General features: G+C 43.0%; 1 protein-coding gene across 1 annotated transcript; it reads right to left on the bottom strand.

Moving 5' to 3' along the window:
* Positions 1–1,519: 1,519 nt before the first annotated feature.
* LOC112223371 (urotensin-2 receptor-like) lies at positions 1,520–3,315 on the bottom strand. The gene has a single exon (XM_024386365.1). It carries the CDS (start codon positions 3,127–3,129, stop codon positions 1,843–1,845), a length of 1,287 nt encoding a protein of 428 aa, XP_024242133.1. The 5' UTR covers positions 3,130–3,315; the 3' UTR covers positions 1,520–1,842.
* Positions 3,316–13,631: the final 10,316 nt, after the last annotated feature.

Here is a 13,631-nt window from a genome sequence, read left to right as displayed (position 1 = left end):
GAAGAAATTCGGCTTGTCACCAAAAGCACTCACAAACTTCTACAGATGCACAATCGAGAGCATCCTGGCGGGCTGTATCACTGCCTGGTATGGCAACTGCACCGCCCTCAACCGTAAGGCTCTCCAGAGGGTAGTGAGGTCTGCACAACGCATCACCGGGGGCAAACTACCTGCCCTCCAGGACACCTACACCACCCGATGCTACAGGAAGGCCATAAAGATCATCAAGGACATCAACCACCCGAGCCACTGCCTGTTCACCCCGCTGTCATCCAGAAGGCGAGGTCAGTACAGGTGCATCAAAGCTGGGACCGAGAGACTGAAAAACAGCTTCTATCTCAAGGCCATCAGACTGTTAAACAGCCACCACTAACATTGAGTGGCTACTGCCAACACACTGTCAATGACACTGACTCTACTCCAGCCACTTTAATCATGGGAATTGATGGGAAATGATGTAAATATATCACTAGCCACTTTAAACAATGCTACCTTATATAATGTTACTTACCCTACATTGTTCATCTCATATGCATATGTTGATACTGTACTCTATATCATCGACTGCATCCTTATGTAATACATGTATCACTAGCCACTTTAACTATGCCACTTGGTTTACATACTTATCTCATATGTATATACTGTACTCGATATCATCTACTGTATCTTGCCTATGCTGCTCTGTACCATCACTCATTCATATATCCTTATGTACATATTCTTTATCCCCTTACACTGTGTATAAGACAGTAGTTTTTTTGGAATTGTTAGTTAGATTACTTGCTCGTTATTACTGCATTGTCGGAACTAGAAGCACAAGCATTTCGCTACACTCGCATTAAAATCTGCTAACCATGTGTATGTGACAAATAAAATTTGATTTGATTTGATTTGCCAAGGTGCATTGAAGCTGTTCTGGCTCGTGGTGGCCCAATGCCTTACACTATGTTGGTGTTTATTTTGGCAGTTACTTCTATATTTACACTTCACCTGTCTGTTGAGTCTGCTGAGTTGTATCTTCCACCTCCACGGTGTGTCTTCCTCCCTGGTGGTATTCAATGAAAGTACTTATTAGAGTCTACCTGCCTCACTGTCTCCACGGATACTACACGTTGAAAGACAACAGGAGTAAGTCAGGTAGAACATAGCACAAGAAATTCAGAGTAAAAACAAAATGTAAAACCGCACTCTCTCTGCCCTGAGTTGACACGGCTCTGATTGACCTGTCCAATGTCCAGTCATATCTAACTTGAGGGATAGAAAGAAAGAAATGGAGGGGAGGTGAGGAAAGGAAAGGAGGAAGGAATGAGAGAATGAAGGGAGGGAGGGAGGGAGGAAGGAAGCAAGCAAGGAAGGAAAATACAACAGAAATGGTTTTTGGCTGCAATTTTTTTTCCCACAGGAGACAATATCGGTCCATACAGTACTATTAAAGGCCCAGTGCACTACTTTTGTGAAAGAAATATTTATTTCCACAAATAAATATTTATTAGTTAATATATATTTAGTTATTGTGATTTTTTAGGGGGTGCTGTAGCACCCCTACTTCCCGCTGCTATGTATAGGTGTATTACTTGACAAAGATCCAACTAGGATCAAAATGTTGTATAGTTTGTGTGTCTGATAAAATCACCATACTAGAGTTGCTGACATTCCTTTTTTTCTAGCATAACACAGCAACCATAATATATCCAGCCATATCACAATGTAAAGCTTAGCAAATTACTTGTGTGCTCTTGACAGGTGCGTAAAAGGGTTGATATTCGTTCGTAAAGGGACGATAATAGATAGACTGGTTACCTGTTGCGGTTAAAAAAAAACACTCTCCCTTTGTAACGCTCACTGTCCCCTCACAGTCCCCATCACCAGGATCTCCGAGTTAAACTCAAACTGATTCGAGGAGGATGCCGACTTCCCGCAGGAATACAAGCTGGGAGTACGCTGCTTAAACGACGACGTGTAGCGGTAGAAGCTCTTGTGTCTGTTCTTCAGGTATTCCCTATAGTTCTTAGTGAGGAGGGTGTAGAGGAAAGGGTTAATGCAGCTGTTGGTGTAGGTGAGACAGGCCACCAGGTAGTTAATACAGGTGCGCGTGTTAGAGGCTAGGCTTAACGGTTTGTTGTGGTACAACGGGAACAATTGCCATATCCAGAACGGAAGGAAACACGCCCAGAACACCAGAACTATAGTGAAAATCATTACCAAGACTTTCTGCTTCGGGGATCGCATGTTCCTTTTGTTGACGACTGAGTTCTTCTGGGACTCTAAATAAGTGCCGGCTAACTTTGTATACAGATAGCCGATAATCAACCCAGGCGCCACGATGCTCGTGCCAAATAAAACGGTCAGGTAGATCTTATACGCCCGGGGTGCCCATGTTGGCGCGCACATCCTCTTCACTGCTCCGTCGGGCGCGCTCTTGGTGGTCTCGGTGACCATGACCGTCATGGGTAAGGTGAGGAAAAGGGAGAGAAGCCAGACCCCCCAGGCCAGGGCTTTGCGGTAGCTCTTGGAGCGCCAGACCGTGTCCAGGGGCTTGGTGACGGCCAGGTATCGCTCCGTGCACATCACAGTGAGGGTAAAGATGCTCGCGTGCATGGTGAGCAGGTCCAGGCTGAGGAGAATGCGGCAGCCCACATCTCCGAAGTACCAGTCTTTGAGGAAGTAGGTGCACACCACGAACGGGATGGTGGAGAGATACAGGAGGTCCGCTAGCGCTAGATTAATGATGGAGATGTACATAGAGGTGGCGAAGCGGATAGAATGACACATCACTACCAGAGTGTACACATTCCCCGTCACGCCGACTATGTAGACGACCGACAACAAGGTCCCGAAAGTGGAGGTGATAACCAGCTCATCCACAATGCTCCCCGAGCCGCTGTTTGGAGCGGGCAGACTGACGTTCTGGTTAACAGTACTGTTGTGGTTCATCGCGTCGCGTAGAGCCTCTCCGATGTCGTTCCGTTGTTGTAACAGTATTGTGTTTATGGTGGAGAAGTTGTAAAAGACGCAGCAGTTTAATTTGCTAGTGAAGCGCACCGGTGCAGGTTGTGTGTTAACGTTGGCGATATCGGTCTGCGCTCGCTGCCTCTGCTCCTCTCGGCTTCTCCTGACGTCAGTCATCGAACTCTTCCCCAGTCACTCTCGTGGGTCTTGCATTAAATATAAAAACATAACACAATATATAGTACCCTATATAGTAGCCTACACTGTATTTAATTCATTGAGTTCATCCATGAGAGGTGACAAAATAAATCACTTATAATTTTCGAAACAAGAAGCTGCATTTCATGCATGATTTTTAGCAGGCAAGGTAAACCCTTTAACGAAGATTAATTGAGTGTCGACATTCTACCACAGGAGGTTGGTGGCACCTTAATTGGGGAGGACGGGCTCGTGGTAATGGCTGGAGCGGAATCAGTGGAATGGTATCAAATACATCAAACACATGGAAACCATGCCATTCCATTCGCTCCGTTCCAGCCATTATTATGAGCCGTCCTGACTTCAGCAGCTGCCACTTTCTACAGATTCATTACAGTTCATTGTAAAATGTTTACAACGCCCATTTCAAGGACAGAGCGCAAGACACTTTTACGTACTTACATTCGGGGTTATTAACACAACAGTGACTTGTCTCCATCGCTAAGGGACTGTACATTATTTATATGGAGGGATACCTGGAGAAAATCATTTTGTAAGCATTACTTTTCAACGTAGTCAAGGTTGTGGGTTCGCAGACCACTGTGTGAATCTATCATCTTATTTGTGGTCTTTGAATTGTTTTGCCTTTTCTAAACGCATTTCTTGCAGTTCTACTGTCACATGATGGAGACAAGCAGAATATTGTTTAGTACCACAACAGAGCATGACAGTGAATGAGCGCATGCAGCTGCACCTGAAACGTTTTGATGTCTACACAGGCTATTGTTAAGAAGACGACAGTCTGTTTCGAACAATACTAAAGTTGTCTTTCAACTGTAAAATGTGAGCGCAGCAGAGCCGGTTACGAATGAAGTATCTGATCGCCAATAGATTAGAGAAAAAGCTGAAAAAAATGAATATTCACACAACAAGCGCATATCACCAGGAATTCTTTCTTCATGTGGGAAACAATCATTTTCAAATGTATTCTATTTTATTCCATGATATTGTTGTCACAAAATAGATTTGTGTTGACTGTGATTAGGGCGTGGGACTATAAGAACATCTGCTAGGCTACATTAACAAACTACTGTAGGCATGCATACTGATGATCCTCAAAACGTAGACTGGTCAAACTCGTCTTTCTAAAAGTGAATTCAACGGCACTGTGTAACCTAATAAGGCATTTTTTCATTTCATTATTATTCAATTATAAATAATAGTTTTTTAAATGTTATTTTATACCACTTAAATGTGAAATGTATGGACATGTTGTTGAAATGATAAATGCTCCTGCCAGTCTGCAGTGTCCTACAAATGCTTCACAATTAATTGATCAAGTTGCAGGCTATAGCCTTGGCTTAATAATAATATAGCCTAAATCATACATGTTCATTCCTTCTGATGCTACCTGGCTTGCACATGACTGACTTAAGAGTTAGTATGTTGTTTAACAGCCTATTGAAATGTCAATCGTCAATTGCTAGCAACCACAGGAGGCTGGTTAGGGGAGGACGTCTCATAATAATGTCTGGAAAGGTATCAAACACCTGGGAAACATGTTTGATGTGTTTGACACCTTTCCATTGACTCCATTCCAGCCATTACTATGAGCCTGTCCTCCCCGAATAAGGTGCCACGGGCCGCCTGTGATAGTGACAGAATCGCACATTATCCCACTTCCTAGGAAAAGTTCTGTCTCCTTGGCTATAGAAATTTGTAGGGCAGCCTCTGATTGTCAAAGAGACTAACTTAAGATATCCCATATGTGTTGGAGTCACGTCTTTCCACTGCTTTTAATAGTTTGTTTCTAGCATAAAGCATTGTGGACCAAAGTGTCGCTATAGATCACTTTATATAATCAAGTCAAATCAAATCAAATGTATTTATATAGCCCTTCGTACATCAGCTGATATCTCAAAGTGCTGTACAGAAACCCAGCCTAAAACCCCAAACAGCAAACAATGCAGGTGTAGAAGCACGGTGGCTAAGGAAAAACTCCCTAGAAAGGCCAGACCCTAAGAAGAAACCTAGAGAGGAACCAGGCTATGTGGGGTGGCCAGTCCTCTTCTGGCCACCCCTCAAGTCCATTTAATAAGTAAAAAACAATCTGATGCTAACAAAGGATAGGTGTATGCTTTTAGCAACAATGGCCTCACATAGGCCCCTCAACTCGAGTGCATGGTGACCGAAGGAATAGGCTGACCAAATCTATGGAGAGTAGACTATATTTAGTCTAACAGGTAGACCTACCTCTGATTTCTGGAATAGGAAGGAATAGGCTGACCAAATCTATGGAGAGTAGACTATATTTAGTCTAACAGGTAGACCTACCTCTTATTTCTGGAATAGGAAGAAATAGGCTGACCAAATCTATGGAGAGTAGACTATATTTAGTCTAACAGGTAGACCTACCTCTGATTTCTGGAATAGGAAGAAATAGGCTGACCAAATCTATGGAGAGTAGACTATATTTAGTCTAACAGGTAGACCTACCTCTTATATCTGGAATAGGAAGGAATAGGCTGACCAAATCTATGGAGAGTAGACTATATTTAGTCTAACAGGTAGACCTACCTCTTATATCTGGAATAGGAAGGAATAGGCTGACCAAATCTATGGAGAGTAGACTATTTAGTCTAACAGGTAGACCTACCTCTTATATCTGAGGCTGACCAAATCTATGGAGAGTAGACTACATTTAGTCTGTCTAACAGGTAGACTTACCTCTTATATCTGAGGCTGACCAAATCTATGGAGAGTAGACTACATTTAGTCTGTCTAACAGGAAGACCTACCTCTTATTTCTGGAATAGGAAGAAATAGGCTCCGACACAAAGCCCTCTTGTTGTTATTAGCCTAAAGTCAAATTAAAATGAAGACAGTTTAAATGAATTAGGCCTTCTCGAATTAGCCTACTGTCGGGCCCAGTCCTTTTCCGTTGATGCCGCTTCATAGTAATGTATCTTATATACATTTCTTGAATATGGCTAACTGTGAGGTCAATAACTTCATTACGGGTGACAAAATACATTGTTTTTATTCAAATGAATTAGAGCAGTAGCAAGCTTACCTCCGGTCCTCCGTGTGCTCTTCATGCTCTACCTCTCAAGCTGAACAGAACATCAGTAGGCCTAGTCCATTCGCACAGATATGATAATTTTTGACCAACACATTTCTTTTCTTCTTCTTCAGAACAAGCCTTTGATTTGCCTCCTGAAGTGCAGTCATTGGTCAGGCAGCACCAAAGGCTAGAGCTGGGCAGGCCGTTGCTGATGATTGGGATAGCCTGTCCACTGCAGTGTGTAATGCAGAGGAGGCTGGGTTTTATACACCATCCCGGCAGAGCAAAAAAACTCTGGAAAGGAAGTACATTTTGTTAGAAATTGAACTTTGCCCTGTGCTTCTCAGAGCGTAATTTGATTGAGACCACACTAGGCACACTTGGTATTGTGCGCAGAGCAGAGAATCAGGGATGAGGGGTAAATATCAAGATATAATAAGCAACTAATTCTCTAACACTAAGCAATATGACAATTAGTCGATTACAAATGACATGAGCCTCCCCCTTGACTAAATAAAAAAATACTAAACCATCCCCCGTGACTCAAATTGAAATGGCATGACCCTCCCCCATTTTCCTCCAGGCAAACAATTGTATACATTTCGACTGCTCTCTAATTTGATCTCCAAGGTGCCCTTTTAATGTACAGTGAATTGGGAAAATATTAAGACCCCTTGACTTTTTCACATTGTTATTTAACAGACTTATTGTAAAATGGAATAAATAGTTGTTTTTTTTCGATCATCAATCTTCACACTACCCCATAATGACACAGCCTACATAAGTATTCAGACCCTTTACTCATTACTTTGTTGAAGCACCTTTAGCAGCGAATACAGCCTTGAGTCTTCTTGGGTATGATGCTACAAGCTTGGCACACCTGTATTTGAGGCGTTTCTCCCATTCGTCTCTGCAGATGCTCTCAAGCTCTGTCAGGTTGGATGGGGAGCATCGCTGCACAGCTATTTTCAGGTCTCTCCAGAGATGTTCAATCAAGTTCAAGTCCGGGCTCTGGCTGGGCCACTCAAGGACATTCAGAGACTCGTCCCGAAGCCACTCCTGCGTTATCTTGGTTGTGTGCTTAGGGTCGTTGTCCTGTTGGAAGGTGAACCTTCGCCCCAGTCTGAGGTCCTGAGTGCTCTGGAACAGGTTTTCATCAAGGATCTCTCTGAACTTTGCTCCATTCATCTTTCCCTTGATCCTGACTAGTCTCCCAGTCCCTGCCGCTGAAAAACATCCCCACAGCATGATGCTGCCACCACCGTGCTTCACTGTAGTGATGGTGCCAGGTTTTCTCCAGACGTGAAGCTTGTCCTTCAGGCCAAGGAGTTCAATCTGGTTTCATCAGACAATGTCAAGGGGTCTGAATACTTTCCGAATGCACTGTAAATCAGGCTGGGAAATGTAGTAATATAAACTCATGAAAAGGGTCTCATGATCATAATCTTTCTCACCTGTACATTTATAGTATGCTAATAACGCTGCACAGGCCATATAATAACATACCATTAACATGAGTAAATGCGAAAATATGATGTCGAGGAAATAGTTTACCTGAGCAGTAATCTACCAATTTATGGAGAAAGTGTGTGCACTTGGGCTTCTGTATTCCAGTCGCGAAATATAGATTTTGACAAGCGGTTATTATTTAATTTCCAATTAGTTCGCTCTTTTAAAAGCTTCTTCAGGAAAGGGCAGACAGGTCAGGTGTCTGTACGGGTAATTTTCCTGATCAGAGGGGGTCATGCTGTTTCCGGATGGAGAGAGCAACAACAGGTGGTGTGTCCCTGAAGAAAACAACAGTAAGCCCGAATAAAACGGACCCCTTCTCCCGCCTCACTGCGCCACTGTCAGACACAACCACACTACATCATCAGTCTTCAAGGCCAACCTATTGTTCTCTGCTCACTCCCTCTCTCTCTCTGTGTGTGTGTGTTACCATTATGTATACCTGTGATATACCCAAATGTATTTATTTCAATAGTGAAAATATAGCTTTCAATTTGGCTCTATAGTCCACCATTTTGGACTTGAGATCAAATGTTTCGTGTGAGGTGACAGTACAGAACAAAATGTCACCTTTTTATTTCAGGGTATTTTCATATCTGCTTTACCGTTTAGACATTAAAGCACTTTGTGGATCTAGTCCCCCCCATTTGAAGGTATCATAAGTATTTGGACAAATGAACGTATGTGTAAATGAACGTATGTGTATTAAAGTAGTCAAAAGTTTAGTATTTGGTCCCATATTCCTAGTACACAATGACAAAATCAAGCTTGTGATTCTACATACTTGTTGGATGCATTTGCTGTTTGCTTTGGTTCGGTTTCAGAATATTTTATGCCCAATAGAAATGAATGGTAAATAATGCATGGTGTAATTTTGGAATACATTTTATTGAACACTTCTACATTAATGTGGATGCTACCATGGTTACGGATAGTCATGAATTGAGAATAACAATGAAGGAGAAAGTTAAAGAGGCATAAATATCATACCCCCAAGACATGCTGACCTCTCACCATTCCAATAACAGGGGAGGTTAGCATTTTATATCATACCCCCAAGACATGCTAACCTCTCACCATTACAATAACAGGGGAGGTTAGCATTTTTGGGGACATGATATTCATACCTCTGTAACTTTCTCACTTTATTACACGTATAACTGAATTGGTCCAAATACTTATGACACTCACACACAAAAATGCTAGTTTAAAACCAACCCAATTTAGGTTATTTGGTAAATATTCGACAGAACACACACTGGGTTAATTTGACCCAGCCAGCTGGGTTACGTAAATAACTCAATAAGTCCATAGATACAGAACAAAAAGACTGGAGGACTGGGTCGTGTCTCTGGCAACCGAACCGATAGAACAAACAACCAGCCAGCTTGGGTAGCAACCATAGATTTGTGTCGGGACTATATCTTCTAGAAGGATGAAATAGTATGAATAAATTAATAAAAAATGTTGCTAACCCGTTGTTTTAAAGTGATAATGCCTTCGAAGTCGGTGTTTGGAGGATATATTGGCACGCTTCTGTAAGCCTCATTGATGCCACAAAAATGTGTATGTTTGACCTTAACATGTGATAAATATACAAAAGAGCAGATGAACAGGAATGACATTTACTCTCATGGGTCGCTAGAAATAGCTATCTGAAAGCCACGTTCCTACTAAACTACACCTCCAGTCTACTGATCTGACACACTGGGTCATATCTCAATAACACGCAGGACCAAAAAGAAAGGACCAGTTTCCAATCCCAGCACCCATCATCAATTACCCAGCACCCATCATCAATAACCCAGCATCCATCATCAATAACAGAGCAGTTTTGAAAGAAAACACCTAACTAACTGACCCAATGCCTGCAGCCCAGCAGTTGGGTCAACAAAACAACCCAGCATTTTTTAGAGTTAACCTTTAAAATGTGGTTGACTAGAGAGATAACGTCATTTAATATCTAAACGGTAAATATGTATAAAATACTCTGAAATATAAGGTGTACACTGGCTGTTGTACAGGGACAGTGAGGAGCAGTGAGGAGTAGTGAGGAGCAGTGAGGGACAGTGAGGGACAGTGAGGAGCAGTGAGGAGCAGTGAGGGACAGTGAGGGACAGTGAGGAGCAGTGAGGGACAGTGAGGAGCAGTGAGGAGCAGTGAGGGACAATGAGGAGCAGTGAGGAGCAGTGAGGGACAGTGAGGAGCAGTGAGGGACAGTGAGGAGTGAGGAGCAGTGAGGGACAGTGAGGAGCAGTGAGGACAGTGAGGAGCAGTGAGGAGCAGTGAGGGACAGTGAGGGACAGTGAGGAGCAGTGAGGGACAGTGAGGAGCAGTGAGGAGCAGTGAGGGACAGTGAGGGACAGTGAGGAGCAGTGAGAAGCAGTGAGCTGTACTCTGTTCTGTGGCAGAGGATTCTTTACCCTCCTCTGTGTTCTCATCCAGGTCCTTCAAGCGCGCACACACACACACACACACACACACACACACACACACACACACACACACACACACACACACACACACACACACACACACACACACACACATGCTGCTGCTACTCTTTTTTATCATATATCCTGATGCCTAGTCATCTTCCCCCTACACATATCTACCTCCATCACTCCAGTATCCCTGCACATTGTAACTATGGTACTGGAACTGACCGTGTATATAGTACCTTTACCCCTATACATATTGTGTATATCGCTCATTATGTGTTCTTCTTGTCCCTTATTTTTATTTCTTGTGTGTTTAACTTCTACCTTATGTTATTTTTACTATTGCATTGTTATTGATTACTGCATGGATCTTGCGAGAAAAAGGCATTTCACTGTCCTTTTGTACATAACATTAAAACTTGAAACTTGATTCGTGATTCGTCGGTTGTATGTCAATACCATACTGGCTATTTTGTAATCAAACATTATAACAATGACAAAAATAGTACCAAATGCGGAAGACACGAGGAAGTACATAGACAGCCAGGACAACAATATGTTGATGGCTGTAGATTCGTGATGTGTCTGTTGTCATGGAAATAACAGTGAATTAGCAGGGACACAATGGGACCTATACCGTACAATAACATACAAAAGCTCATCCCAGGTTGCCCCCAATATCTAACAGGTACTGTACACATATACACTGAGTATACAACATATTAAGGGGGGGGGGTTGCAACTCCATTTTTAGGAAGGTGTTCCTAACGTTTGGTTCACTCAGTCTATATTCTACATTAGAACATGTACACATTGTAACTATGACAATAGAATACAATATTTCAGAACGTGACCCACCGCTTTCTTTATCTTGCAAGCGTAACCAATGGCATGACGCCTTGTTGATATGTGCAAATTCGACCAACCAATAGCAATACAGGATTCATTCATCTAGACGTCGGTGTCAGACAGAGTTAGTGTTACCTGAGTGTTTGTGTTCTTTGACGTTATTGGCTAAAAGGCTTGAAGTGAATACTCAGGTTTGTGTATAGTTTGTCAGGTACGTGATACTACAGGCTCGGCTCTAATTTATGTGTCCTCTGTGACATGGAGCTGCATGGCAATTGGTCCAGGAACAAAGCACAATGCCCAAGGACTAGTCAGCTCTTCCCCCTCTGAGGGGCCAACATGTATCTTTGTTACAGTATCCAGAGGACTGACTACTGAATGAGTGATGGAATAATGCTATAGAGGTCATGTTTGATGTCTATCTGAGGGATAACGCTGGTGCTGTCCATATGGAAGTATTATCTTCGTGGTACCTTGTATCTGTACAGGCTGACCTCTGAATGACTCTATAATGTAAAGAGTTTTTATTTTGTATGTGAATCCATTCATGGTACAATGTTAATTAAATACCTGACTTTGATATAGACAATTCTCAGACCAGTTCTTGCCAGTCGACATCAACTCATTGCCTAATGCTTGTTTATATACTATATTCAAATGATCTTTATGGAGTCAGATAAAGGTTTTAATAGGCGAATTACTCAGCCTTATTACAAGTTGAATGTGAGGTATTTGTAATATCATATATATACTGTATATTACACATATCAAATATTACTGTCCACTACAATATCATATATATACTGTATATTACACATGTCAAATATTACTGTCCACTACAATATCATATATATACTGTATATTACACATGTCAAATATAACTGTCCACTACAATATCATATATATATATATACTGTATATTACACATATCAAATATTACTGTCCACTACAATATCTTCCCTCCACTCTGAGGTCGTGATGGATATGAAGCCTGTGAATGTGGATGTCTTGGCAATGGGATTTACATCTAACTAATATATTTGTTTTCACATTTTCACTCTATGCTTTTCCTAAGATCATAAACTATTTTTCTAAAAGCCACCATTAATATGCAGTATGGGAATTTACTAGGCGACCTTGATGATCTTCATAATACAGGTAATTAATTGGACAAAAGGACAGGGAGGGAGGGGGAGGGGAGTGGATGGAGGGATGGAGGGAAGGGGGAGAGAGGGACGGTGGGGGAGAGAAGGAGGGAGAGGGAGGGACGAAGGGAGAGAGAGAGAGGGAGGGATGGAGGGAGGGATGAAGGGAGAGAGAGAGAGGGAGGGATGAGGGAGAGGGGGAGGGAGGAGAGAGGGAGGGAGAGAGAGAGAGAGAGAGAGAGAGAGGGAGGGAGGGGAGTGGATGGAGGGATGGAGGGAAGGGGGAGAGAGGGACGGTGGGGGAGAGAATGAGGGAGAGGGAGGGATGAAGGGAGAGAGAGAGAGACGGAGGGATGGAGGGAGAAGGGGAGGGAGGAGAGAGGGAGGGATGGATGGATTGAGGGAGAGAATGAGGGGGAGGGAGGAATGGATGGAGCAGGAGAGGGAGGGAGGGAGGGAGGGCGGGAGAGTGAGGGTGATAGAATCAGCTTAATGGAACTAATATGTCAGATTTACGGATAGCACACTCAGAGTAAATGTACCTTCTCTGTGTTTGTGTGTGTGTGTGTGTGTGTGTGTGTGTGTGTGTGTGTGTGTGTGTGGGTAGATAGTGTAGATCATTAGCAGTAACCAGAGAGCATGCTGGTTCAGACAGTTTGAGGTACACAGCATGGCTGCCTTCCAGGTTTTATAATGTGAAAATCAAGTGGTTGTCCTGTACTGAAGGGCATGTCCCTCATATTCTCTCACCTCTGAGGCTTTCTGGAAGTTTCTCGCCTGCTTCTAAAAATAAAAACGGTATTATTCTTCAAGGCAACATGTGGAAACCTGGTGTGGGTATGTCACCCTAATGAAATAAATCAATGCAAGTACATGACATGCCTGCTGCTCCTTTCTGATTCAAACTGGTTCCTGAAAACCATCACAACCTCCTTTTCTTGAAGTAGGCTGTGGGCGTCTGAACAATGGAGGGTGTCCTCTTGTTCTGCCTAGTGGGCTCAGTTGAACAGGACCTTTATTCTGTCTGCAGAGAGGAATTGAATTATAAATTAATTGAGAGAGAAAGAGAGAGAATGAAAGAAAGAGATAATGGAAGAGAGAAACAGAGAGGAGAGAAACAGAGACAGAGAGATAGACAGAGACAGAGTCAGAGAGAGAGAGAGAGAGATCCTGGAGCCCGAGGAAGCTGCTCTAGAATTGGTCAACATGGAACTGTATGCCATCGTCACCACAACATCACAGCCACCACAAGAAAGAAAGAAAGAACGTCTTTGTGAGGCGTGTTCAGCGAGGAGTGTTCTGTGAGGAGTGTTCTGTGTGGAGTGTTCTGTGAGGCGTGTTCTGTGAGGAGTGTTCTGTGAGGAGTGTTCTGTGAGGAGTGTTCTGTGAGGAGTGTTCTGTGAGGCGTGTTCGTGAAGTGTGTTCTGTGAGGAGTGTTCTGTGAGAGGTGTTCTGTGAGGCGTGTTCTGTGAG

Source organism: Oncorhynchus tshawytscha, linkage group LG24 (genome assembly GCF_018296145.1).
Source record: "Oncorhynchus tshawytscha isolate Ot180627B linkage group LG24, Otsh_v2.0, whole genome shotgun sequence".
NCBI lineage: Eukaryota > Metazoa > Chordata > Actinopteri > Salmoniformes > Salmonidae > Oncorhynchus > Oncorhynchus tshawytscha.
This window is presented reverse-complemented; position numbering and strand designations above follow the sequence as displayed.

Bases quoted from the DNA above. Each gene is read 5' to 3' on its own strand.
- LOC112223371 (XM_024386365.1), bottom strand. From the start codon at position 3,129: ATGACTGACGTCAGGAGAAGCCGAGAGGAGCAGAGGCAGCGAGCGCAG.